Below are 27,785 nucleotides of genomic sequence, written 5' to 3'. Positions count from 1 at the left end.
TTTTCAGCAAAGCATATGCATTTTGTATTATTCTGCTTCTCCCTGACTGCCTCTGTCTAAACGGTTCATAAGGAAGGAGTTCAACATTTTTTGGCTGCTACCAAAATACTTCAATGTTACATGAGCAATTTAGGTAATCTTATCTTAGCCTTATTTTGAGGTGCTACAGTAGAAGATCAAACCATCAGCCTTCAAGTTAGATATAAGCTTGTGTCCTTCACCACGCAAGACTAAATATGTCTTCTGAAGGGTACGAGGAGTACAGATCTCAGTTTGAAGGCTGGGGATGGGGGGTAGGACATGTACGAGTTTTAAGAAGACCTCTTCCAGCACATCAGCCCCTCTGCCCGTGTCTGCCGTACCGATCTTCAGATTTAAATCCACAGCGTTGTCCAGAATGGCTCTGGTGTTGCATTCACATCTTTGCATGTGCTTCTCGCTCCACTGGATGCACACAAAGTTACATCAGCAGCAGTGCTGTTCATGATGCAATGCAATTACTCCTCCCAGCTCCAGGGGGCGCTGTCCATTCCGCGCTCCGGCACGCACACGCTAATTAATTCGCGAGGCCCGAGGAAAAAAAAAAAAAAAAAAAAAAAGCGAAGCCGTTGAGGGTTACGAAACTGACGCCATTTTGGCTCAACACGGAACCCCGGCGTACGCGCATTCCCGCTTTCTCCGCTGAGGTGGCCAGAGCCAATATGACGCACCCCGCCGCAGATTCGTAACCTTCTGTACGCCAGAACCTTGGGGGGAGGTGTGCCCTCGCGCAACTACTCGACTTCTAGCTGAGCCCGGAGATATCGGAGTTCGCACAGGGACTCGGATAGCTGCATTTGCGAGAAAAACAGAACATCTGGAAGAGGTCCGAAAGTGTTATTCTGCAGTTGTCCAGTTGGGAAGCCCTCCGCGTGACATGCCGGAACCGATGGTGGAGTTTGGCGGCTCCTGTTTTGCTTGAGGAAGATGAGTGCCGTTCCTGAGGTGAGGTGAGCTGAGCTCGCGCTGCACACTTCTCGCGCTCCCCCCCCCTCCACCACCGCACCCCCCCCCCCTCCGCACTCCCCCCCCCCTCCCAACGCACACTATATTATTACCAGTGATCTTTATCGAAGATGGAAATCGATGTGTTTGTGTGTGGCGTGTCGATGTGTTTTTCATATTAATCATTGTTCGCGAACTGGGCGGATCGTGCATAAAAGGGCCGTGAGGCGATCATAAAGGAGGGAATGCGGTGCGCTGCGGGATGCAGAAGAAGGTGGGTTTTTACGGGCTTCACCTTAAGCCACCTGAGCAGATCTGAGAGGACAACATCTCCGCCGAGTCTCTCACAGGGGGTGGATTTCAGTGCTCTTCTTGGTCCAGCTCTTGGTGGGAAGGAAGGTCCACAAGTTGGATCGCTGAGATGTCTGTAGAACCTGCTCTTGGTGGTGGGAAGGTCCACATGTTGGACCGCTGAGATGTCTGTAGAACCTGATCTTGGTGGTGGGAAGGTCCACATGTTGGACCGCTGAGATGTCTGTAGAACCTGATCTTGGTGGTGGGAAGGTCCACATGTTGGACAGTTTAGATGTCTGTAGTACCTGATCTTGGTGGTGGGAAGGTCCACATGTTGGACCGCTGAGATGTCTGTAGAACCTGCTCTTGGTGGTGGGAAGGTCCACATGTTGGACAGTTTAGATGTCTGTAGTACCTGATCTTGGTGGTGGGAAGGTCCACATGTTGGACCGCTGAGATGTCTGTAGAACCTGCTCTTGGTGGTGGGAAGGTCCACATGTTGGACCGCTGAGATGTCTGTAGTACCTGATCTTGGTGGTGGGAAGGTCCACATGTTGGACCGCTGAGATGTCTGTAGAACCTGATCTTGGTGGTGGGAAGGTCCACATGTTGGACCGCTGAGATGTCTGTAGAACCTGATCTTGGTGGTGGGAAGGTCCACATGTTGGACCGCTGAGATGTCTGTAGAACCTGATCTTGGTGGTGGGAAGGTCCACATGTTGGACAGTTTAGATGTCTGTAGTACCTGCTCTTGGTGGTGGGAAGGTCCACATGTTGGACAGTTTAGATGTCTGTAGTACCTGATCTTGGTGGTGGGAAGGTCCACATTTTGGGTCTGTTGACTCTCGTTACTCCAGCTTCCATATCAAAAAGACAAGTCATAACAGAGCACGTCTTATACTCATTTTTCATTGTTTTACTAAAGCCGTTCCTCCTTATTCTCTTCTGATTCACCGTCCTGCGAGTACTTAGATTCGTGACAGTAATTTGTTGTGAAGAATTGTATTTTTGCACCTAAAGTTAATAGCTGGATGACCTCATCAGAAGTAGTACGTGTCCAAAATTTGTACTTGACTAACGAATTTACTGGGTTGAGTGAGAGCTCCAAGGCTGTAATAGCAGCGCTAATTACGGTAGAAGAACAGCCTGTTTATCTGTCCCACGTTTTACCGTTTTGCTCCTTGAACAGGTTTTGCTCCGAGCAGCTGCGGAACGTCATTGGACTGCAAGTACATACAGTAACCGAACTGAACACTCATAAATCAGTCCCTCTGTTTGTGTACCTGCCATCGTTGTTTTGTCTCAGGAATGTCCTCTCGTGCTTTTTCGCTTCTGATGTTTATTTGAAGTAGCGTGTGCGCTCCGGCTCAGACTTGTCCTTTCGGCGATCGTGTTAGAAGCCGTGGTTTTGTTCTGCGGTATTGAGCATCTTGAGATACGCCGGTGTTCGGATTAACCTCGGTCTCCTTTCGCTTCCCGAAATGTTGACTGCTCATGCAGACGACGATTTTATGTGGTCGCGTTATGTGCGGCTGCACCAGCAGCAGCTTCTAATGCTTAAAATATTACATGTGGCAGCTGGTAGCATAGTGGTTAGAACTGCTGCCTTTGGATCTAAAGGTCACGGGTTTGAATCCCACCTCCGGCTGCAGTACCCTTGAGCAAGGTACTTACCCTCATTTGCTCCGGTAAAATTACCCAGCTTTATAAATGGCTAGATAATTGTAAGTAGCTTAATAGTGTAAGTTGCTTTGGAGAAAAGCATCAGCTAAATGAATAAATATAAACTAAGTAAGATCACATACTATACTTATGGTATATTTAATTCTTAAATCAGTTTTTTGACTGGATGATTCAACGGGAAATTATGCGGTCCATCGCTGGAGCTCTGGCTTCTTGAAATGTATGCTATTATGCAGGGGTCATTTGCATAATCTAAGGAACGCACGCTTGTCGTTGTGGTGTGACTGCAGTTAAACAACCGCAGTAAAACAGGTTTCCCTTTACCCTCTTGGATCATGTGAGAAAGGAATAATTTTTCCCTTCCCCGCTGCACGTACCTTTTTGGAGACACTTGAGTAAAGTGGGCAGCGGTTTCCTGGCGTTGCACATAAAGGAATGGAAAAGCGGCCAGAAGTCGTATTCCCTTAGTGTACGTCTCACGCTGGAGTTAGCTGCTCTGCTTTACCTTTGCTATCCTGTGCTCTGACCCCCCTCCCCCCCACACACACACTGTGCTGGTCTTCTGCTTACCTGTGGCAGCGCATAGGAACATACCTTTCTTAAACCTGCTGCTCATCCAGGCCCAGCTATACTGAGCTCCCATCAAGGCATCCCATTGAATTCCCACGAGACATCTCCCTAAGCATGCGGTCACTTTTTTTTTTTCCTAGTATATGTAACGTCGCTCGTGAGGCATCTTTCTTTTTCCCCGCTCCTTAATCTGTCGCTTTGTGTTAAATCTCGGTCAAAGCGCTGGAGAAAAGTTGTAATAGCTGTCGACGTGGGCCATGGAAGTGCGCTGTGAACAGCTGTCAGATCTGCAACCTCTTCTACAGCTTTAACTTCTCCCTGTTTTATATTTAATTGATGATCACACGCTAGAGATGCCCCGGCTACCAGTTCTGAGATTTGGAAATTTAGTTTCAGTCATCCATCCATGTATTAATAACTGCCTGTCCAATGGAAGATTGCAGTAATCTGGAGCCTATCCCTGCAGTACAGGGCGTGAGGTAGGGTGCGCTGTGGACGGGACCACCGTCTGCCACAGAGCAGTCTCACACACCGTTCACATGTACACGCTTGTAGTCAGTTTAGACTCACCAGTTAACTTGGAATATATCTTTGGACTGTGGGTGGAAACCAGAGCACCCGGAGGAAACCCATACGATCACGAGGAGAACTTGAAAACTGCGCACAGACTGAGCGAGATTTCGAGTCGTGTCTGAACCCACAGCAGCGTGAAGCTCCAGACAATATGCCGCCGTTTCTGTGTCCGTGAAACGACGACGGTGACGTGGGATGCCGGCCCTCCGCGAGTTCAGATTGCCGGCGAGGCCAAAGCTTTGGGTTTGAGTAGCCGCTCTTCTGGGAGAGAGAAAGTGTTTGTTCCTCAACGGAGGAAGTGGTGTTGACTGCATTTCCTGTGTCCAGGTTGGTGAGCGAGTCGAGGAAACAATGATGGGAAGCGAGGAGTATGTGCACGAAAATGAGCAGGGAGGCGGCACGGCTCCTGGAATTGTCCGGGCCGGCGAGGGGACACGTCCAGGTCTTCCCCCTTAGCAATCCGGCAAGCTCGGAGCACAGCGCTCCCGACGCCGCTCTTCTTGCCCTGAAACACAGCTCTTAAATGCCCCGTTGTCATAATTTCCGGGATAATCGGTCACCTTTCCTCATGCTTCAGGTGAAACCTGGGCAATAACTGAAGTGTGCGGTATTCTAAATCCCGCTGAAGGTTGGCCCTGAAGGACTTGAGTCGGGGCTTCGCTGCCTTGGCGAATCGCCTGCCGTACCAAATTGGTAGAAGAGCGAGCCTTGCATTATTTATTTGCATAACGTGCTTTTATTCCAAGCGAATTGCATAGCAATTTTAAATCTTTGCCAGTTTATACAGCTGGGTATTTACAGAAGCAATTCAGGTTAAGTACCATGCTTAAGGATATGAGAGGAGTAAACCCCCTTTTGCCCCGCCGGGGATGCCGACCGGCAGCATTTGTGGTGGAGAGTTTTTCCACAACCGTGACATCATGTGCAACGGTGACAGCCCTGAGTGTCGGTGGGACCGGGTCCAATGGTCTGGCCACACGGTCACAGAGGAAGGGGCACTGGGTGCCTTGCATGTCATTCTTGGTGGGATTGAGGGTTCCCTACCTGGGTGCGCATGTGAGCAATCGCTGTGAGATCAGGAGTGTTCCACTGCAGTCCCGCAGATGTTCGAGCTCAAATTTCTCCTCCGCAAGGCTGGAAAGGGAGTCGCATGGGTGCAGAGAGGGCGGTGCGTTCACTTGTGGTTCTCCTGTCAGCCGGAACAAAACCCACCGTGACCCTCCGTTTGAAGCGGGAGCATCTGGATCGAGAGCTTCCATCGCAGCTCCTGCTGCGTGTGCCGGTTAGCGTTCCACCCACAGCCGCTGGCTTTAATCGGTCTGCTTAATTAGTTAATTTTCTCACCTATTTGTCCCCCAGAATTACAGCAGCGAAAGAGGAATAGGCAGGTATTTCCCAAATGCACAACAGAATAACTGCAGTCTTATATCTTACTGCTTTTGAACTTTGCCAAAACATCTAAGTGACAAAAAAAAAAAAAACAGACTCGCGATGCTGAAAATACACAGCAAACCTGCTGTCGATTTTGACTCGCTTTTTAGTCCGACGATGTTTCGGATCACTCTTCATGAACTCGTATACAGGTACGTGAAATATAGCGTCAGCGAGCCACGTGGGTTGTTATGGGTTTTGAAAATGAAATGTTTAAATGTTCCACTTCGATGCTTAGTGGTTTTGAAGAAGCCCTTCTGCTTTGCGAAAGAGGGTAATATTAAAGGTGGTCAATTTTATTTCATTTGCCGGCAGGGATTATGGTGCAATTTCAGATGTAATCGCAGGCTGCCTCAATTGCGATGAACGACACTGCCGTTTAAAGCGAGCTGGGGAACCCGGGCACGCAGATGTGTGTGCTGGGTGCCGGCCCGTGTCTGCCGCTTAGGGGTGTCGTTCGATGTTGCTCGTGTTCCTCGGAGTCAGGACTGTGTCTGCACAGCCCCCTGCCCCCGTCGTAAATGTCTTCCACATTGTTCGATTTCAGTCCTGCGTCAAGGAGTTCGAATGGAAAGAATTGGAGCACAGTGCGATCATGCTTCACGGTAGAGGCGCTGTTGGCTGTAGGCGTCCAGCGCTTAATCGCTGTGTGTTGTGTTCAAGGGCCTGCGAGACCCTTTCCGTGCGGTAAAAGTGCGTGTCGCTCGTGGAAGTGGAAAAACTAGGATGGACACTAGAAATAGCAATTCTGAGATTGGATGCTAAAAATACAGCACCTTCAATTATTTTGCACAGCAATGTATAATTCAGGGTAACCGCAGAGTAATTAAATCTTAATACGGGCTCCTCTCCCGGGTGTGAGGGGTTTCAGTAGTCCTGGATTTCTCGTGGGACGTGCGCAGCAAAGAATGCCATGGGGTTTGCAGTGTCAGGGCCCTTGGGCCATCGCAGAACGGTGTAAAAGTTACAAGGGCTGCTATTACAAAAGGACAACCCCCCCCCAGTTGAAACCCTGTTGCCCAGGAGACCTCGCGCAAGCAATGCCTTATGGTCTGTTGGACACGGGAAATGGACCGTGCAGAGCAAGAGCGGGTTTCAGCGGGGTTTCAGCGTCTGGTCTGGTGATGGAGGCCAGGCCGAGAGCCGAGCGGCAGCGTTGTTTTGCATTTGCCTTGAAGTTGACGTTCCAGCTGCTACAGAACCCCCTTCGGACGCTGAGCGAGGGTGCGTGATTCACGACGGCGAGTTCCAATTCCAGCTCCAGCTCCTTGGACCGGCGGCCAAGTGACAACGCTGGCATTTCCCTGATGTTTCCCGCGGGATCGTCTCGACTCTCGACTTCCTTGCATGGTAAAGTTGGGTTGAGCGGAATTTACTGGGACCTTCATGTTAATCCTGCTGCCCTGCGGCACTTGTACTGCCGATGCGGTTTCGGGGTAATTAAATCGCCTCTGTGATGAGCATGCTTTGAGTGCGTTATCCTTTAGGAAATGTGACTCGGATGGGTGCGCTCCGAAGCAGTGGTACTGTGGATGAGGTCAAGGGATGCATTTCTGTGCTTTCTTCCCTCCTCTGAACCAAGGACAGAACCACGTTCTGCAGTAATCCTCCCTTCTCCGTCAATTCAGCTCCCCGGGGTCACGATGGCATACATCTTTAACAACTCTGAAAATTTGTCGACTCAGTAGATTTCGAACTCGCCCAAGTGTCCATCTCGAGCTTTTGCTCGGCAGCCCGTGCGCTAACGGTACTGAGCGCAAAAGTGAAACTCTGCAGTTTGGAGAGGTCCCTCCCTGCTGCAGCGTCCCTGATGCTTGTGAGATGCTGGCTACACCTGTATCGTACTGCCCTCTCTGTCTTGCCTTAGCTTGATTTTGAAAAGATTATTTATTTTTTTATTGTGACCTTGCTTCTTCTCCTGGGACAGGTATGGGTGTCCAACATCTGCGTAACTGGAAGGAGTAACAGCCCCCTGAGGGGTCTCTGTGTATTCCCCTGCGCCTGCTGAAGAGGACCTGACAGCAGGTGAGTGAGACTGCCGATAGAAAAGGAATCTGAGTGATGATGAGTTTGTTTTGCAGGCATCGTAGTCCTCAGATGACCTGCAACATATGGCTCGTGCAAAGCCGAACATCCATCGTCAGTAGCTGCTTCTCCACCGAAGGGCTGTAATGGTCCAGAGCCTATTCTGGAAACACAGAGCATGAGGCAGGGAAACAATCCATTGAAGGTCAATCACGCACGCATTCTGTCTCTCTCGCACACACAGGAACACACACAGTGGTCAATTTAGAGTCGCCAGTTTAGCTGAAACGCATCCTTGGGCTGTGGGAGGGCACAAATGTTCTGCTTTTACTTAGTTCTGCCGGGTAGCCATAATCTATACCCTCACCGTTCTCTAAATTGGACATTGGTGAGAAGTACATTTGACTGGGTGTTTGGACCACCCACTTCTGTTGGCTGTTTCACCCAAACACATCAGGTGACCGCTGTGCTTCCTCACTGGTTACTACTTAGATTTTCTCATTTGATGCTTCGATGAATATGAATGTTTTCTAAATATTGTCATGCCTACAAAGGCAGTGATCCCCCCCACCCCCAAGCCAAAATAAATTCCCATTTGTGTGTCTTAATCCATTTGGTGGATCACGTGAATAATTCCCCCTCGGTCAAGATTCACATAGCGTGTATTCACTTGACAGTAAAATGTTGAACGCATGGAGGGCGTTGCTTAGCGGACTCGAGACCCCCAGCTGCTTGCTGCATTAGTGCCCTCTGTGGAGCTGTCTAGGTAGCCTGTTTCCATGTCCCTGGGGGGTGATTTGTAAAGGCAGCGATGATCTTGGCTTGGGTTCAAATCATGGAAAATGCAGTTTGCGCTCAACTTACGACGGGTTTCTGTTCCGATGACTGTTGTAACTCTCAAACCCCTTTGTGTTATATAAATCATAAGGATATATAAATAATTAACATGGATGAAAGTTGTGTTGTATAATAGGGCTTTATTTTTTAAAACTAATTTAACACATTATTCATGTTAAAACAGTACTAATATAGCATAATGTAAATACAGCAGTTATATTTTCACACTGCAGAATTCTTTTCACTTCCATTTCTAAATGTTTTATTTCCCCCTTTTTTTCCCCCCCTGCTCCACCAGAACACTCACTTTTTTGCTTGCCAGCCAAAAAAGATTAGTGTGGAATCACTGACAAAGCATTCTGTAAATAAAAGATGGTTTTTGTAAATAAAACTCAGATAGACACACTGACTGAGTGGAGAAGAGAAATAGGTTTGTTGCGACGGTGTGGGCAGCCGATGGTATCGTACAACACGCGGAGCGCTTGTTGTTAGATGTTGGGAAGTACGTTAAAAGTAATAATACGGTAAAGTTGATGATGGCCATTGTAAGTATGGATGTCGAGGAATACCTGTATTAAGTTAAAACTTTTTACCCCAACTCTGAGAGCCAGAAGAGAAGATATGTGTGGGGTTTCCCATTTTTTTTTTCCCCGCAGAGAAAGATGTGAGTTCACTTGTCTTAAATTGAAAAATTGGTAGCAGCTGGTAATGAGTGGTACTGCCCTTTGGAGGATCCTGCAATTAGAGGGAAATTAACGAGCCTAATGATGTTCACCGCGGTAAGAGCTCACCCACGCAGCTTGACACACTGTGTGGAATACACGGGGCACCGTGTAGCGTAGCACTTCCACATGTGGATCGGTAACCTTTGTTTCTGGTTCGAGTTCCGCTCCCTGCCACTGCTCTTCTCTGGTAATTCCAGTAGAATATCCAGCTGTACAAATGGATCAAATATAATATAAAATGACATAAAACTGGTAGCAGGTGCAACAGTGGTTAAAGATTTCCTTGTAAGCACAGGACTCTGGTTTGAATCCCTGCACCTTCTGTAGTTTGATCAAGGTACTTTACCCTGAAATAATACAGTAAAAATGATCTGGCTGTAAAAGTGGGTAAATAATTGTAAATTGTCTTGGACAGCTTCAGTTAAATAATACTCATGGTAATAAAAGCATCAGCTAAACAACTCATTAATCATAATGATGATGATGATGTGCATGTTATGCTGACACATGAGTGTGCACAGCTGTACTCTGGAATTCTTTTCTGCTCAATGAGGACCTTCCTACCTTGGTTTTGGTCTCTCCCTCTAGGTCCAGACAGCACTCGGCAGGGTGGGGGCTCCTGACCCATGGAGAATTACTTCCAGGCAGAGGCCTTTAACCTAGACAAGGTGCTGGATGAGTTTGAACAGAATGAAGGTGAGAAGTTGGGGGAGAGGGGTTGGGGCTTCTCTCTGCAGGGGGCAGCGTGGGAAAGGATGCCTGTTGAAGACCCAGTGGGTAGTGGGGGCAGTCAGCACTTTTAGACCCCCCACGTTTCACCATCCCCTGCATATTGAGCTTAATTCCCTGACAGCAACCGGAAGCTTTGACAGTCTCACTGTGTTGGTACAAGGGTGGTGATATTTACAGCGGCGGTAGCAAACTTTCGGAAGGGCGGGGCACCGAAACGTCCGTAGGAAATCCTGTTTCATGCCAACGGGTTTCATTTGTTATCGACATGCCAACGGCTGCCTAAACGTGTTGGGTCTGAGGAATCCCTTTGTATTAGAGGTGTGTTGGCATTCGTAAAGGTTGGGTAGTGATTTGAGGATTGTTTTGAGAAGACAGAGGTGTGTGTGAGTCAGTGAAGCTTGAGTGTAGTAATATACAAGCTGCAGGGCTCTCTTGGGTGGGCTGCAGTGGTGTGCGCGCACACACACACGATATTTCTCCGCATGTGGTGGCCACACCTCGGGGGAGCTGAGCATGCGGTCCGCCTGCTGACGTTCACACGCCCTCCTGATGGGTGGGGGAGGTGGGCATTTTGGATTAGGAAGGAGCCAGTGATGAGCAGTGCTGTGTGCTTAAGCTGTGCTGAGAGAATGCAAATGAGCTTTCACAGTACACGGACAGGAGGGCTTGTGTGTGTGTGTGTGTGTGTTTGTTTGAGTGGTAATGGAATGTCTGCCCTTGGTGGGAAGCATTCAGATGTCAGGAAGACGGATTAGTTCCTAGGTCAGAGCAGGATAGCAGCCCTCCCAGAGGGGGATATGCCAATGGGAGGATCATGGGAGTGGCTCCAGCAGGAGGGTGAGGCTATGGAGGCAGTTGAACCAAAGCCAGCGCTCCCCTGCTTCCTGCTGAGCTCCCATCGCCCCGCCTCTTTTGTGCTGCATAGCGAGGGGCAGAAATAAGAGTCCAGACAGGGTGTCGGAACACAAGCCCAGGCAGGCGGGAGTTGGCCCTAATGACGACTCCTTTGCTGTGGGCACGAACAATTCATCTGTCTTTTGGAGAAGAGAGTAACCGGGTTCCTGAGCCTGTAATGAAGAGTACTAATCTACTCCTCCTTTATGTAAATACTGCTTGTTTTTTTTTTTGTTTTTTTTTTTTTTTAAAAAAAAAAAAAAAAAAAAAAATCTTCTAAAGCAGTACTCTTCCCCACCCCCCCCCCCCGCCAAAGGAGATGTAGTGTTTAATTTTCTAAGCTGTACATTGGGTTTTTTTGTTTCCCCAGATGAGTCGGACACGCCAACTCTCTCCGATGCAAAGTGGACCCAAATTTTGGCGCCGTCCACCCACCTGCTCTCCCTGAACCCTGCCCTGACCCATGGAGACCTAAGCCCACTTAGCTTTAAACCGCTCTCCGAGAGTGGCGGAGAGCCAGATGGGGAGGGCGAGAGAGACCCTAGCCTGGGGCTTGAGGGGCCGTGGGTGGACGAGCGGCCCCTGGACCTCCACAGCCCGCTGCCAGCCCAGCCCAACATCGGCAAGCTGGTGAGCAGCAATGGGCAGATGTCGGCTGCCAGCACCCATAGGACCTCCAGCAGTGAGGGCTCAGCCAGCCCCCCATCTCTAGGGCTGGAGAATGGCTGCCCCGTTGACCCTGATCTGAATGGTTGCACTGAGGAGCCCAGCATCGATTCCGGGCCTCAAGAGGACTCTTCTCCCACCTGCCAGATCACAAGCCCTCACCTCTGCCACAGCGCCCCCTGCAGGGATCTGGCAGGTCTCTCTGAAAGTGAAGAGGCCTACTTTAAAGACACACACTTTTCCCTGGAGGAGGAGAGGGACAGTACACTGGCTGCTGAACCTCTGGGAGAGGTTGTGCCACCTGAGCATGGCAGCATCATTGGCTCCCCGAAGGGGCAGCACAATCTAGAAGTTCCAACGAGGCTCGCTGCTCTTAGGGTCCAAGAGGAGAGCCCTCCAGATTCGGGTGCAGCTCTCTGCCAACCTGACACCAAAGGTCACCCGGAAAGGGTCATGAATGGCGCAGCCTCAGAGCCTGACGAACACGAGGGAGAGGCCTCCCATCCTGAGGTGTCAGAAGGAGATGCTGCATCCCAGTCTCCACTGAGGTCCCTCCCTAACGGTCTGAGCACAGAAGAACCCCGGAGAGTCTCCCGTTGCCCACCCTCCAAGGAGGACTCTGTCACAGAGGAGAAGGAGATGGAGGAGAGCAAGCAGGAGTGCTGCGAACAGCCCCGTGGCCCAGAGGCTGGGGCCCAGAGGGTGAGCGGCAGGCGCGTCCAGCCTGTCAGCGTACCCTTTGGTGGGGCCCGGCCCAAGCAGCCCGTCAGCTTGAAGCTGCAGATCCCCCGGTTGCTCTCGGGGCAGGTCCAAAACAAACCTGGCCCCCAAGGCCGCAACAAGAACCTGGAGACCCAGGGTCTCGCCGGAGACCCATCTGATGCCGTAGGCTACGGGGATGAGGCCAAGGCCACTGGCATGAACGGGGATAGGACGGCCCGATTCGATCCGGGTGCCTCCCTCGTCTCCTCCGGCCTGACGCTAACACCCGAGAGTCCGGATAATGACCTTCAGGCAGGACACCTGGGGTGTCTGTCGAAAAAGCCATTCAGCACCCTGGGGGAGGTGGCCCCTGTGTGGGTCCCAGACTCGCATGCCCCCATCTGCATGAAATGTGAGGTGAAGTTCACCTTCACCAAGAGGAGGCACCACTGTCGAGCCTGTGGCAAGGTGGGTCCCTCCTCCGGCACGTTGCTGAAGGACCTGCTGCTGATAAACTTGTGGGAATAGCACGACGTCCCCTACAGGGCACCCAAAGGCGGCAGCAATCTTCCCAGAGCTGTAGATAGGACCTGTAATGAGGTTCTTCCTCTGCCCCCCTTAGGGTCTGTGTTGTTGTGTCTCTACCAGGACCCCCAGGGGTGTGTGGTGCGGGAGCTGGGGGGCTTTTCCGTGCGACCTTCATTATGACCTGATGTCGTGTGCGGTCGTGTTACTCCTTATCTCCCAGAAATGGCTTTGAGCACATATCGCCCTGGCCCTTGCGTTCCCAGAATTTGCGGTTCCCCAGCGAGCGGCTCTGTTTGCAGTCAACTTGATCTGCTTTCTCAGTCACCTTGTCTTGTCCTTTCTGGGGGCCTGTTGGAGAGAGTCCACCCTTGCTCCATGCGGTCCCTGGTACCAGGAAATAACATGTATTACAGTTTGTCAGTTTATACATTTAGTTTAACTGTATCGGTTTTAATAATGGGCAGCATGTTGGTGCTCGACTGAGGTTGTTCAGTGGGGGTAAAACCCAACCTTGACAGTCGGACAGGATGAGAATCCGTTTTGGGTCAGTGAAACCAGCGATGACGAGGAGGCGGGGGACAGTAGGACGTTATGCGTATGACGTGTCCATCCTGACGCTGGGTTTGGCCCTCATCTGTCGCGCAGGTGTTCTGCACGGTCTGTTGCAGCCTGAAGAGCAGGCTCACATACATGGACAGGAAGGAGGCGCGAGTGTGTGTCACCTGTCATGCGGCACTGATGAATGGTGAGTAAAGGGGGAGGAGGGTGATGCAGCCGGGAGGAGATGACTTCCACTGAAACGCCACTGGTGGAACTCCTACGCTGAGACAGGCTCGTCTCTGAATATCTGATTTGTGTTGACGTGCAGCACCGAGTGGGGTTGTAGCTTTCATTTTTTCCACATATTATCAATTATCACATGTCCTCTGGTGGATCGTGGTGATTCGGAGCCTATCCTCACTGACACACACAGAGATTGTGGGAAATTTAAAATCGCGTGTCCACCTGAACCAGGTCTTTGGGATGAAACCCAGGCAAACGCAGTGAGAAGGTATAAACACCACACCGACTGAGTCGGATTCTAAACTCCCTCTCTCCACCCATCCAGCGCAATCGTGGGAGAATGCGGCGAGCGGCTGCACACAGAGCCCCAACCCCAACAACCCGGCGGAGTACTGCTCCACCATTCCACCCCTCCAGCAGGCCCAGGCTTCGGGCGCGCTCAGTTCGCCCCCGCCTACCGTGATGGTGCCTGTCGGGGTCCTCAAGCACCCAGGCTCCGAGGGTAACGGCACCCAGCTCTAAACCAATGTCCTCAGTTCGCTCATAGCTGCTTAGACACAGCTACCGTCCAACACGGTGTTGTCGATAATGTAAACGTATCTGATGAGTGCTTTTAAAAATTTAGTTTCACAGACAAATAGCTTTTGCATTTACCCTTGTTAGTCTGATACAAACCAAGATTTGCATTTTTCAGTCTCCTGGAGGTATATTTAATCCTTCTGATTACCCTGCTATGCGGGTTGAGATGGGTTCTGGAGCCTGAGAGTGAACATCTGCACTGTGTTCTCTTGCATGCTCCGTGTTCACTCAAGACAGACAGGCTAAAGTGACTCTTATTACACCCTCCTGCCGCAGGGTCCCTCCCGCGGGAACAGAGGCGGGTACGCTTCGCAGATGGCATCCTGCCCAACGGGGAAGCTGCCGACTCCTCCAAGCTGCCCGCCAGCAGTCCCGCCCCCTCGGTGTCCCTGACGGTTTCGCAGGAGTCGGGCAAACCCTCAGTAGCGGACTCGACAGAACCGACGCAGGTGGCCGAGGTGAGGGCAGGGCACTCCTGCTGAACGCATCGCGGGAACCTCATTTACCAGCAGCGTAATGGGACCCGGTGCAGGAGAAATGTAATGGGGATGGATTTTGGGAAGGTGCTCCGTTGTTACGTGCTTATTAGAGCGGTGACGGCTACAGGAATGTCACAACAGTGGTATTAGTGTGGCAATGACTCAGCCTCCTGTACTGACCCCTCCCTGCCCACAGGCTGCATCCGCCACCCCCGCTCAGGGCACAGGAGCTCCAGTGGGAAGCCCAGTGGGGAGCTCAGTGAACCTGATCCCAGAGGATGGGCTCCCTCCAATCCTCATCTCTACTGGTGTCAAAGGAGGTACGGGGGAGGCAGCTCATGGGCGCTTGTGTACCCCCCAACCCCCACCTTGTGAATCGGGGCAGTGCTTGTAACTCACTAATTATAACCTGCGCTTTCCATACCACAGACTACGCAGTGGAGGAGCGACCATCTGAGATACTGCTGATGCAGCAGCTGGAGGAGGGTGGCCCTGACCCCTTAGTCTTTGTCCTGAACGCCAACTTGCTGGCCATGGTCAAGCTGGTCAACTGTGAGTGTCCTATGGCTGGATATGTTCAGTTATTTTGACCAGTCGTCAGTGCTGAAATGTTACTTCCCTTCCTGACAGTCAAGGCCTGGTTCCGCATCTTTTGCTGTCCTGGAGCATTTAATTATGCGTCCACTTTTAGCTTTTATAACTGCTGCATTTGCTCCTTGGTTTTTAACGTGACCCTTTAAACCGGAGCAAAATCATGTCCCTCAGCGTTTCCAACTTTGGATATTTGTTAATGTGCAGTGCATTAAAAAATTCATGATAGCACAAAACATATATACTCGGTGGCTTACGTGTGTGTATTTGTAATCAAATTTTGGTTATTAACCTTGACCCTAAACATCATCTTTCATTTTGGTAAATGAGATCCATTTGTTTTGTTGGGGCTGTCTCGTATGTACTTTATGGGTTTGGTTCAGCACTATTTTAAGGTGGAGCACTTTGAACCTGGTGTGTTTAAAACGTGTCTAAATAATGGTGTATGGATGACGGCGTATAAATCGGCCCTCACTGGACAAGGAACTTGGCTAATTTGGTCCCTGGTGAACTTGGAATTAGCTCCTCTTGCTTCAGTTGTCCCCCTTAATGGCAACTCGAGCTCAGGGATAAATGGGCCCTCTGTCACAGCGTGGGAGGGAAACGGTGATCAGATGCTTCTTGGACATGATGAGCTTCATGGAGCTGTAAATTCGCTTGTTTGGTAACTTGTGAGAGGATCCAGAGTTCAGGCTGCGAGTTTTTGAGCAGGAAAGCAACGAAAAGGGCTCTGCTCATTCAGATGTACTTGTATGTGCTGCTGGCTATTGAGCGGTGCTCTCTCCATCCCTCCCCTGCAGACGTGAACAGGAAGTGCTGGTGCGTGACGACGAAGGGCATGCACGCCGTGGGCCAGGCCGAGGTGGTGGTCCTGCTGCAGTGTCTGCCGGACGAGAAGAGCATCCCCAAAGACATCTTCAGTCACTTTGTGCAGCTCTACAAGGAAGCTCTGACAGGTGAGACTCCGGAGACCCGCGCCCCTCCACCCGCTGTGCCGTCTTCGGCCACCGCTTGACCTCCTGTCCGCAGAATCCACGAGGTCCCGTTGGGTTGCTGTGGATATTTAAAAAAGAAAAAGAAAAAATACAGCGAAGGCCCAGTTCCAAACAAATGTTGTAGTTTCTGCTTTAGTCCTTAACTTGCGACATATGTGACCTTCAATGACCCGTTCTCGTGCCAGCTGTCCCACCAACCTCGTTGTGTTATTTTTGAGTTCACATGTTTGGTTACACCATCTAATAACTACTGCTCCATCTGCTATGCAATATCAGCTGACCGCAGTGCTGAAACACACCCGTATTTATTATTGATTCAGTCAGTGAGTCTATTGATTTTGTTTTATTTACAGAACATTTTGCTGGCGATTTCATTTGTTACTTTTTCAGTGAAATTGGTAGTGTGTGAAAACATGGGTATTCTGGTGGTGCTGTAAAGGGGAAAACAAAATATTTCGAAATGAAAGTGAAAACCACACTTCTGCGTGAGAATATGTATAATACTTTGCTGTATTATCGCTCTGTTTGTATTTTAACATGAATGATGTGTGAAATTGCTGAAGAATGTAACAGTCCTATTATAGTGCATAGCATTCTTGCATTTTAAATGTTTATGTATCCTAATGATTTATATACTACAGTATGAGGGTGTGTGACTTACGCTGAGGTCATTGGAAAGGAACCCCGCTGTAAGTCGAGGACTAACGTGTCTCTTGTAGAGAATTAAAAAGTATGGACTAAGTTATATGAATCAATTTCAATTGATTGTAGTGCAATAAAAATATCTGCCAGTTAAAAATGGACTTCCTTGTAGGTCCAAGTCCCAAAAGAGACCCAAAAATATTAATTTATATATTTGCTTGCCTCATAATATTAAACCCTTTTTTAACAGAGCATGTTGAATGTAAAAACGGGAGCAGCGGTGGCACAGCAGCACCGCTCTGTCTGTAGTGACTCATCGCTGCTCCGCGTCTTCTGACAAACGAGGCGCAGTCCATGTCCGCAGAAAACGTTTCTCGTACTGCTGTGGTCAGAAGCAGAACCGGAGCCCTGTGAGTGCATGGTAGATGGGAGCTGTGAGAAACAATGCATCAGCAAACATGACTCGGTCATCCTAATTCTCGTGATTCTTGTCCGAGGGATGTCTGTAATGATTCCTCTTTTTAAAAAAAAAAGTGTGAAAGTGCCAGCAGGTGGCACAGTGGTTAAGGACATGGAGCTGCTGGCTGTGTTCCAGCAATGGGCTTTGCTCTTGTTGTACAAGGTGCTTAACCTGAATTGCTCTGTAAAGTACCCAGTGGGGTAAATGAGTAAATTTACATTGGATTCAGTTGATGTGTCAACTAAGCAATGAAGTGGACTATTGAAGTAGCTCAGATGGTATGTTTTCTTTGGAAACTGGTCACAATCAGGTGTGTGTTTTGTGGTCCCTGGCTTTTGACCTTTAGACACATGGTACATATTTACAAGCCCATGGCGCTCATCTGTTGACTCGCACTCCATTGTTTTGTTTTGAAACAATTATTGAGGATAGAAGATGAGCTTTGCATAGCTCTGTGCTGAAATGGCTGTCCCACTCTGACTGGGCCTTCCTGCCACTGTCTGACCACCGGTTTACAAGTCCCTGGGTCGGGTCTTGCGTTCCAGGGCTCCGTGCTTAGGCAGCGATGGATGCCTTTGTCATGGTGAGATAGGGCACTGGGTTATGTGTCTGATCCCTTCTGCCTCCTCTCTTTGTGTGACCCTTGCATAATCCTGTTTGTTCTCTCTCTCTCTCTCTCTTCTCCCCTCTATAGGCCATGTGGTGAGCCACTTGGGTCACTCCTTTTTTACACAGAGCTTCCTGGGCAGCCGGGAGCATGGAGGGTTCCTCTACGTGAGTCCTACCTTCCAGTCTCTGCAGGACCTGCTGCTACCCAATCCACCCTACCTCTTCGGCATCCTGGTCCAGAAGTGGGAGACGCCCTGGGCCAAGGTCTTCCCCATCCGCCTGATGCTGCGGCTGGGCGCCGAGTACCGATGTGAGTCAGGCTGGGCTCCCGACTGGTGGCTCCACTTACATATAACCGTATTAGACGGCACCGGTTGACAGGCACGCTTCTCTTCCATTCTCCACCACCTCCATGTGTTGGGTTTTTATGCACATGTGGGAGATTAAACACACATAGACAAGGCTATTAGCTAAGCTTTGAAGCCTTGTGAGATCTGAGCCATCCTGTTCCTGAAGGATGTCTAAATTAACTGCGTTTTGTGCGGTAAATGTACAGAGCAGCACTGTTGGTATAGGCCGCCTGTGCTAACAGTACATATGTATTTAATCGATATGACCCTGTTCAGTGAGGCTCTTGTTAGTCATTTACTGCAACACATGTCGTTCAGCATTCGAGCAGCAGGAGGTGTAGTGGTTGCAGTGATTGCCTTGAAATTGGAAGTTTCCCAGTTTAAATCCTCTAGTACCCTTGATCCACTCTGAACTGATACTGTAAAATAGCCAGGAGATTAAATAGGTACGTAAATGTGCGTAGCTTAGTGCACAAACCTAACAGTGAAAGGTGACAGCAGAATGAATGAATAAAGAAAATAACTGGTGACAGTCTGTTCCAGCAGCACTTTCCTTTTGCTATAGTGTTGGACATGATAAGGAAATCTCAGCTTTAACTTAATTATCTTACAAGCACGTTTTCTCATCTAATTCAGGTCGAGTTGGCAGCGTTTTTAATTAGGGGTGGTGGTAATGTCCTTATGACCTACTTGAAGAAAATTGTGTTACATATGAGGTTGTTGTTTCATGTGGCACTGGTTACATCAAAATAAACCGCAAAAGATAAGATTTGTGAGTTTTATGTTAATTTTTCCAGCGAGGCTCCTGGTTCTCTTGTGGTCTCAGGAAGTGAATGTGTGACCATAACGTTGTTAGTTCACCCTTGGAGGAGACCTGCTAATGTGATAAATTGGGAGTTTTTTTTGAGCATCCTGGTCTTAAAGGTCACACAGTACACAGTGGCTTCTTATGTTACAAATTGTCAAATTATGGATTTTTAAAGATAGATTTTCTGGTTTATTTTTATTACGTTTTCTTCTCTATTACAGGAAAAGTGACGTGGTTTCCTGCTGATCTGAGTATAACAGGAATGTGGGGCTGTTATCAATTATTTTGTTTCCAAAGTGTCTGCTCAGCTTGTGTCTGGTGTTTCCGAATGCTGGTGATCAATAACCAGATTATGAACGTTGTACATTTATTGGACGAATCGGTCAAGAATCAGCACTGAGTAGGAGCTTGTGAAGATAGTGAATTTTTATGATCAGTTGTTTTAATTTTACTCTACATTAATTTAAAGTGGTCAACTCTTTTATAGCTTGTGACTTTGGAGTTATGAACAAAACGAGTTACGGTCCCAGTTTTGTTCAGAAGCAGACAAGCTAGTGTTTAGAACTGCAAGCTGTATAAGACAATGTGGCTTAAAAATAAATGCAGTATCTGTCACAACTCCGCTGTCACTTGATTTGAATGCCAGTGGATCGGTGGCCGACACTTCAAATGAGTCCTGCTCTTGCACATTGTGCTTTGGGTTGTTTTTTTGTGTTGCCGTCTGTTCGTCTGTTCAGTGTGCATCCCACCTAACCGAGGGAGCCGACGGCAGCGTTTAGATTCCCAGCAGTGAGCCAATGAGCTAATTCACACAGGCGCTGGCATGCTGCTGACGCCAGGACGGCCAGCAGTCTGTTCACCCACTGAAAGATCCACATGGCGAGCAGAATACAGGGCTGTGCAAGTGCGTGTCTGCTGCTGCCCTGCTACTCTGCACACAAGCTTTCTGAAGCTGTATTCTGGAGCTCGCGATGGTGTCCTGAGTGTGTGAAGTTCACGTTTGTGATTCCCCCCCCCCCCAATTTTAGACATGCTACAATTTCAGGATCTCTTACTCACCCTGAGAAATAAGTTGCCTTGACCTTTAATATTGATTCCTCTTTTGGGAGCGTGTGTTGTTACCAAAGCGTGATGTCCTTCATAAAGCTCAAATGAACACGAGTTATTTTCTGTTAGTTTGGGCAGCAGGTGGCGTAGTGGTTAGAGCCACTGGATTGCAGTCAAGGGCCCAGGTTTAAAATTCATGCTCCTGCTTGTTGTACCCTTGATCAAGGTACTCGGTAAAAATTGCCCAGCTGTTTTTAAGGCAAATCATTTTAAGTAGCTTTGGAGCAAAGAGTCAGCTACATGAATAACGTACAAATGAAAGGAATCAAGACTGGCTTTTAAACTCATTTCAAATTCAGAGTGTGTGAGAGTGTGCAGAGAGAGGATGAGACAGCCCTGACTGACGCCACTCTGCTCTTCCTGTACATGAGAACAGGGATTCGAATGCACCCCCCCCCTTCCCCCCTCAGTTGCCCCTGGCAACAGTTCCATGAAACAAGTGCATTCAGCACTTCCTCATCTTGTGTACAGTGTGTGTCACTGAATGATGGACTCCCCTAAGCTCCCTGAAATCCTCTCGCCGCCCACGCTGCTGCTTCCCATGCCGAACGTAACCGGTGTCCGCTAAGCTCTCTGCTTTTTCTTCCACGCAGGGATGATGTATATATGCGTATAACTGTGGTGACACATGCCACTTTTCTACTGCGGAGGGCAGCATGCGGTGCTGTCGGAAGTGGTTGCCATGGAGAAGCTCCCTGCCGACGTGTTGCTCCGCCTCCTTGGGGGCTGTGTGTGGGGTGTGCTGGGTCTCCGAGGTGCCCGTCGGCGTAGCGGTGTTTCTCAGCGCTGCTGGCTCTTGACCGTGTCTCTTGTCCCCTGTCCCCTGCCCCATGTTGTTGCAGTCTACCCCTGTCCGCTGTTCAGCGTGCGATTCAGGAAGCCCCTCTTCGGGGAAACGGGACACACCATTATGAACTTGCTGGCGGTGAGGACCTCGCTCCATTTGCCCCCTTCACGCTCAGACTTCCTCCTCTTCTCTCCATCTGTCTTATTCCTCTCCCTCCTTCTCCTCCTCCTCCTCACAGTTCTTTGCCTTCTCTGCACGGTCTCTCCTCGGCTGTACAGACGGCAGAGTCGTGCCGGCTATTGCTTACTCTGTCACACGCATCCGGGAAGCGGCGTGCGCTTTTTCCCACCCAAGAAGATGAACGTGCTGTGTGAGAGATTAATAACCCTCCCTCCCGCCCCATGTTCTCGACTGCCAGGACTTCCGGAACTACCAGTATACGTTGCCCGTCGTACCCGGGTTGGTGGTGGACATGGAGGTGCGGAGAACCTGTATCAAGATCCCCAGCAACCGCTACAATGAGGTGGGCATCGCTTAACCTGGAGGAGGTGTTAGCATGTCCCTGTGAGGGCCCCCTCAGAGCGACGGACCTTCGCTGGCTGTCTCGTAGCAGCACTTCCCAGTGTTCCAAGCGCTCCTCTCCGGGAGGTGCCACGGCTCCGTCAGGACACTCCGAGTAAAGTCCGCAACCCCAAAATGTGCTCTATTGATGTAGCATTAATTGTATTTTCTTTAAAGTTCCTTCCTTTATACTTAATGTTGTCTGTTGTGTGTGTGTGTGTGTGTGTGTGTGTGTGTGTGTGTGTGTGTGTGTGGGGGTTTTTTTTTTTTTTTTTTTTTTTAAAACCCCCCTGTCTTCTTACATTTGTGATCAGCACCGGGTCACAGCGTCGTAGGGAGAGTACACCGAGACATTGCAAATACATCCACATGCATAGGGCAGAAGGTAGCAGTATTTCACAGGTGTGATCGTGTAGTGCCACCTGATAAGTTAATGTTCAGATGTTCCAGGATTCCTCCGAGTTGTCGGGAAAACTTGTAGTGTTAGATACCTACTGGAGGTGGTTTTTACTCCGCTAGCATTCTCTCCATGAAGCGAAACTTGCAAGGTGAGGCTCGGACGCAGTGATGCGATGGAGAGCGGCCTGGGCGATGACCTGCGTTTTCCTGCTGCAGCTGATGAAGGCCATGAACAAGTCCAACGAGCACGTGCTGGCGCTGGGGGCCTGCTTCAACGAGCGTGCCGACTCCCACCTCGTGTGCGTGCAGAACGACGATGGCAACTACCAGACGCAGGCCATCAGCATCCACAACCAGCCCCGCAAAGGTGGGCCGAGCCGAGTCGGGAAACGTTTAGCCCTGCGGCGACTCCTCTCGGGGTGCCGGCAGCACTCTCCTTGCTCATAGCCTTTTCTGTTGTCGTCGTTTTTTAAATTCAGTCACTGGCGCCTGTTTCTTCGTGTTCAGCGGAGCGCTGAAGGCTTCGTCTGGGTACCTGGCGAAGTCGAGCATCGTGGAAGGTGTGTGCGCGTCAGCGTCCGTGTTTGTCTTCGGTCCATCTTTCCTCAGGGAGTCGCAGTTTGTTGCCGTTACTCATCATCGCACTCTGAGGTTTTGCAGCTCTGTGTGCGTGAGTGATGCCGAATAGCAGTGCGCCCTTCTGCGTGAGTGTGTGTTAACAGCCTTTTGTGAGCGCGGGGCCTGTGTGTGGGCGAGCGAGTGACTAACCGGGCCTCTCGTCGCAGACGGCGTCATGGTGCAGGTCACCGCGGAGACGATGGAGGCTCTGCGCCAGGCTCTGCGAGAGATGAAGGACTTCACGGTGGCCTGCGGTCGCGCCGACCAGGAGGAGAGCCAGGAGCACGTCCACATCCAGTGGTTGGAGGACGACCGCAACTTCAACAAGGGGTGGGTGCCGCGAACGGCGCAAACCTCCCATGGGCGCTTGTTTACTGGGGTAAAACCCACTGTTTTGAAGACGGTACCTTTCCCTACTGTGTGCAACATACAGACTCTCTTCATTTGTGTTACTGAAAATGTGTTTAACAACTCGCAGCCTGTTTTCACACATACACGTGGTCTTTGGCTCACAGTAGGGTTCTGCTCCAACGACCACTTCGTAATTTGACTGTCGTAAGTTGGAAATGCCCTTATACGAAGTATATGAACAATTAAAATGCAGGAGTAGTACATCGTGTCCTAGGATTTAGTCATATTTTTCACTAATTTAACATATTTCGTGTTAAAGCAACACTAATGTGGAAAAATAATAGAAATATGGTACAGCATTATAATTTTGTTTTAAAGTTGCACTATTTTCACTTATTTCTAATGAGGAGGGATGTACCTTGTACCAGGGTCCATGTGACCTGCTACTCCCTTTCATTAAAGGGGAAATAAAGCACATTTATGACTCACTATGTACCCTGATGGCTCTCTGAAGCAGCTTGGTCTTAATTACCTGGAATTGCTTTCATATGTGACACTTAATTCCCAGCATAACCCTGAGAAAGTCCCTTCTCACAGGGAACCAGTAGGTGGGGTTCGCTACCCGCGAGATCCGCTCCCGGTCTCAAAATCATGGCCTTTCTTTGAGGGCTTTGCTGTAAACGCCAATGGGGTTCTTATTTTTATTTATTTCCCCTTCCCTCTGTGGAACAAGGTACTGTCACACCAGCAGAAGTTGTTCGCATGTTCACTTCCGGAGAATAAAATCATTTCATGCGTGAGTGTATATTTGTGCCATGACAGTTTTTCCAAAAACGACAGATGGGTATCAAACCGTTTTGTACCTACTGAGATTGTTGGCTTCTCGGCTAATGAGCACAATTGGGAAGAGAAGTCTAGTGTAATTTTGTGTTTCTAACTACAAAGTCTTTCTTAACCCTTGTGTCAGTCAGTCAGTTTTTAATAATGTACATATCCCTCATTTTTTACAGGTAGAAATGTCTGAAAAAATGTTTGGCCCTATGAATGTTTTGCCTTTTGTTGACTGAATCATTTGGAAAAATGTGCAAAGTGGCTTGTCTTGTTACTGATCACCAACACTCACCACCACCAGATGCGAGCTGTGGAACTAAGTTGAATTAATTCAGACAACAATTTTTTTTTTTTATTTTTTTTAAAAAGAGACATTTGAAAGATGTGTAACTCAACCATCCCTAATGTGAGGAGCCAGTGAGCTGTGTTCAGTCTGTTGGTCTGTTTTCTGTAGGCTAATGTAGTTCTCTTCATTCCTTAAACAAAAATGTCTATAAAATGTAGTGATTTGAACATTATAATCAGTACTAACCATATATTAACTAATATTTGAATAAACCAAACCATGTAGATCAGACTTTTTTTTTTTTTTGTCAAAATCATCTGAAAATTGTCCCAGTTGTTCCAATCCAGCGTTTGTGAATTTTGTCTTTTTTGGAGGTTCAAAAATCTTCTGTTGGATCATGGAAGTATGTGAAGGTTTCTGCTGTCAAGGGCTCAATGACCTCAGCCTCCATCAATGCTGTTCCTTCCTCCTTGTGCCACAGGAAGAGCAAGCAAGACTTTAGATGGTTTATTTCCTGCACCCTGATCATGACCTCATCTGCCCTTTGTCCTCCGCACAGGGTCATCAGTCCCATTGATGGCAAGTCCATGGAGTCCATCACCAGCATCAAGATCTTCCATGGTTCGGAGTACAAGGCCAATGGGAAAGTCATCCGCTGGACAGAGGTACTCGCTAGAGCTGCCCACGCTGTCCACCATGAGGTGAATAACATTGAATATCAAGAAATAATAGAGTTGTCATTGTTACGTTGTTCCCTCAGGTGTTTTTCCTGCAGAGTGACGACCAGCCCAACGGTCTGAGTGACCCAGCGGAGCACAGCCGCCTCACAGAGAACGTGGCGCGAGCCTTCTGCGTGGCTCTCTGCCCCCGTCTCAAGCTGCTCAAGGAGGACGGCATGGCCAAGCTGGGCCTGCGTGTCACTTTGGACTCGGACCAGGTGAGGGCGCCGCACACCGGTATATCGGGAGACCGCGCGTCTCCGAGCGCAGCTTTCTGGCCATGTGGTCTGTTGTCACACGTGCAGCAGCAGATAGTCACCGAGCCGACTGAAAGCTTTGCTGGATGTTCTTTAAAGTGTTTGTTACTTCCGCTCTCCGATAATTGCAGGAGCTGTTATTGTTCTGATTTGTTGATGGTATCGGCTTTTTTCTAAGGTGACCCTGTGGGCTACGCTCTGATTCGCAGGTGGGTTACCTGGCTGGAAGCAACGGACAGCCGCTTCCTCCTCAGTATATGAATGACCTGGACAGCGCCCTGGTGCCTGTCATCCACAGCGGGGCCTGCCAGCTCAGCGAGGGTCCTGTGGTCATGGAGCTTGTCTTCTACATCCTGGAGAACATCTCGTAGAGAAGACTCCTCCTCAGCTGCCGCCAGCTCCCCCTCGACCCCCCAGGCCGGCCTCATTCCACCGACCCACCCATTTGCACTTCCAAGAGCCTGAAAGCTGTGCCGGAAAGCATTCCACCGCAAGTTCTATGCATCATGTCCAGCCTCTCTCGGGTGGAGGGGGCCATCGAGGGACAGTGAGCAGACTGACCCCACCTGGCCTCAGGTCCCCTCCGTCACCCCAACCCACCCACACCGGGCTTCCACGTGGCAGCAGCATCCCTTTCGGAACATCACTTTGTCCTCTCTACCCATAATTCCATAGTGGGTTGAAAGCGGGGTGCACTGCACCCTGGGTGAAACAGTTTGGGTCCGCAGCCTTTGTGCTGCACGTGACTGGTGAAACGCAGGCTGGCGTAGCGAGGAGAAACGGTCCCACCTGGCTGTTGGAGGGGGAGAGGGGGGCCCTGTGTCGGTGTGAGTTAGCTTGCACTCGTGCTCGGTGCCTGGGTTCTGGTTCCTTGTGGAGAACAGGACTTCTGTGGCCTCCAGTCTTGCCTCTTAGCTTTATTTAATAATCACGAGATGCTTTATTTGACACACGTTTAAGGAATGGCTGCTGGTTTTGCTGTGGAATTCTGCAGAGGCTTGAGTGAAAGGTGCTGTAACAGGGCTGTCCCACTGGGGGGGCACTTTGGAGCAGCACGGTGGCTGGCATCAGCAATGGATCCTATAGTAGGGGTGGGACCTTGGGTGGTGGATCTCACAGCTGCAGGAAGTACAGCCCTTGTAGCCCTTGTGTCAGGGAACGAGGCCTTGGAGCTTTATTCCCAGCCGAGGCCTACGCTCGCAGACGGACTGTCGGCTCCCCGATGAACTGCGCTGCGGTAAAATGAGATGGCAGTTGACTATGCAAGTATGGCTATTGAGGGAATGAAGGTTTAAAAAGGTGTAAAAAGATGACTATACCCACTCCTGTGGCTTTAATGTAACGTTACTGTTCCCATACCGGCCTGTCGCATTACACACGCTAAGGCTTCCGAGTGTTTCCAGTGCGCCCCCTGCTGGCAGCTCTCAGCATCATTCTTTTCAGAGGAAACCTGTGCAATGCAGGGCTCCCCAAGTGGAGCTAAAGAAACAAGGAACATGGGAACAGTGAGCAGACGCACAGGACAGCGCTATGGCACCATGGTGCGTCACACTGAGCGGGTGTAAAGACAGCTGCGGGGATGGAAGGGGTTCTTCAGAGCGGAGCTCACCAGGCATTCAGTCCTTCGGCAAAGGTAGCTCTTTACGGACTTTAACAAACTTGAGTAAATGTGGTGAAAGTGGTAGAATTCCAAAGAGGTACTGGGGTGGAACAGGGCTTTAACTGGCCTTTTCACCCCATTTCACCTGATTGTATGTAGTATCCAACGGAGCAGTGATGCTGAACCAGAAGGGAAGAGCTCGGCCCTGGGGCTCCAAAGTGTCCTTGCAGGAACACTCTCCCCGCATGGTAGCTGCTCTGCTGGTGTTGGAGAACCTCAGGTAACCCTACCCCCCGCTCCTGCAAAGGTCACTGCCACCGCAGAGATTTCTCACTATAAACCGAGTGGTATGGATTGGCTGACCAAAGTGAGTTAGGAAGGGGTTCGAGAAGGAGTTTGATGCCCCTTGGTGCTACAGCTGTAGGTTGTCATCTGGACCAGTTACAGAAGGTGCGGAGGGATCGGGGGGTTGTCTTCAGGTTTGTTTGGTGTTGGACAACTGGCTTTGTCCCTCTAAAGGGCAAGTTGTTTTCATGCATGGAGTGGAGGTGGTATAAAAACACATGGTCATTAAAAAAAAAAAAAAAAAAAAAACTTGCATTCTCAACTGTAGAATGAAACTATTAAAGTATGGAATGGGGGAGTAAAGGGAGGGAAACCCTCACTATTTCAGTACCACGTGGGTCAAGTAATGCAGCCGAGTGATTCAATTATGGGAAAATCATTCCTGTTCACCGTGATCTTATTCATTAGAGGTGATAGTGGTGTCTCAGGCCACCCCCCCCCCCCCCCATTCCTGTACTGATTTTTCACCCATGTATAACATTTGAAACTTTACCCCCATTGTGTGAATACAGTTAGAAAATATTAAATGTGACTTTCCCTTGGCAATGCCCCCAGGTGTTTAAGTATGAAAGGGGACTATTGTTGGAATAAGACTTTTTCAAATAAACTAATACGGTTAATTCCCAGAATCCATCACTGCATGCTTACAGCAACAAAGGAGCTTTTTGTGGCCAAGCCTGGTACTGAACTCTATTTTTGAACAATGTCCACAACCCCTGCCTCCTATCCTCCTTTGCAACATGGAACTGCAACCGCAATCCTTCTGTACAAAAAGATGTGTAAATTAACAAGCTGGAAACAAATCCCAGACATTGACATCAAGTGGAAGGAAGAACAAATGTATTTAAAAGCCAAAAACTGTACATCTTTCTTTAATGTACACTACAAATGTCAATAAGAGCAGTCTATTGAAAACTGTAGTATCTGTATAATAAAACTTATACAAAACTGAATTGTATCTTTCCTCCTTGTCACTAGAACACG

General features: G+C 49.4%; 1 protein-coding gene across 7 annotated transcripts; it reads left to right on the top strand.

Annotated features, from left to right (window-relative positions):
- The first annotated feature begins 649 nt into the window (after positions 1–649).
- zfyve9a (zinc finger, FYVE domain containing 9a) lies at positions 650–27,703 on the top strand. Of its 7 annotated transcripts, XM_018734818.2 has the most exons (20): positions 1,234–1,258; positions 6,714–6,885; positions 7,463–7,560; positions 9,711–9,818; positions 11,119–12,584; positions 13,290–13,389; positions 13,753–13,929; positions 14,283–14,464; positions 14,682–14,805; positions 14,915–15,037; positions 15,877–16,032; positions 17,868–18,092; positions 20,890–20,972; positions 21,253–21,357; positions 22,011–22,161; positions 22,274–22,354; positions 22,580–22,742; positions 24,440–24,545; positions 24,641–24,817; positions 25,066–27,703. In XM_018734818.2, exons 4-20 carry the CDS (start codon positions 9,749–9,751, stop codon positions 25,225–25,227), a joined length of 3,651 nt encoding a protein of 1,216 aa, XP_018590334.1. In that variant the 5' UTR covers positions 1,234–1,258; positions 6,714–6,885; positions 7,463–7,560; positions 9,711–9,748; the 3' UTR covers positions 25,228–27,703. The 7 variants fall into 7 exon arrangements, with proteins under 7 accessions (XP_018590332.1, XP_018590335.1, XP_029105876.1 ...); XM_018734816.2 differs by lacking the exons at positions 1,234–1,258; positions 6,714–6,885 and adding an exon at positions 650–984; XM_018734819.2 differs by lacking the exons at positions 1,234–1,258; positions 6,714–6,885 and adding an exon at positions 650–989.
- Positions 27,704–27,785: the final 82 nt, after the last annotated feature.

This window comes from Scleropages formosus, chromosome 3, assembly GCF_900964775.1.
Source record: "Scleropages formosus chromosome 3, fSclFor1.1, whole genome shotgun sequence".
Taxonomy (NCBI): domain Eukaryota; kingdom Metazoa; phylum Chordata; class Actinopteri; order Osteoglossiformes; family Osteoglossidae; genus Scleropages; species Scleropages formosus.
The sequence above is the reverse complement of the archived record's forward strand: the minus strand, read 5'-3'. Positions and strand labels throughout refer to the sequence as shown.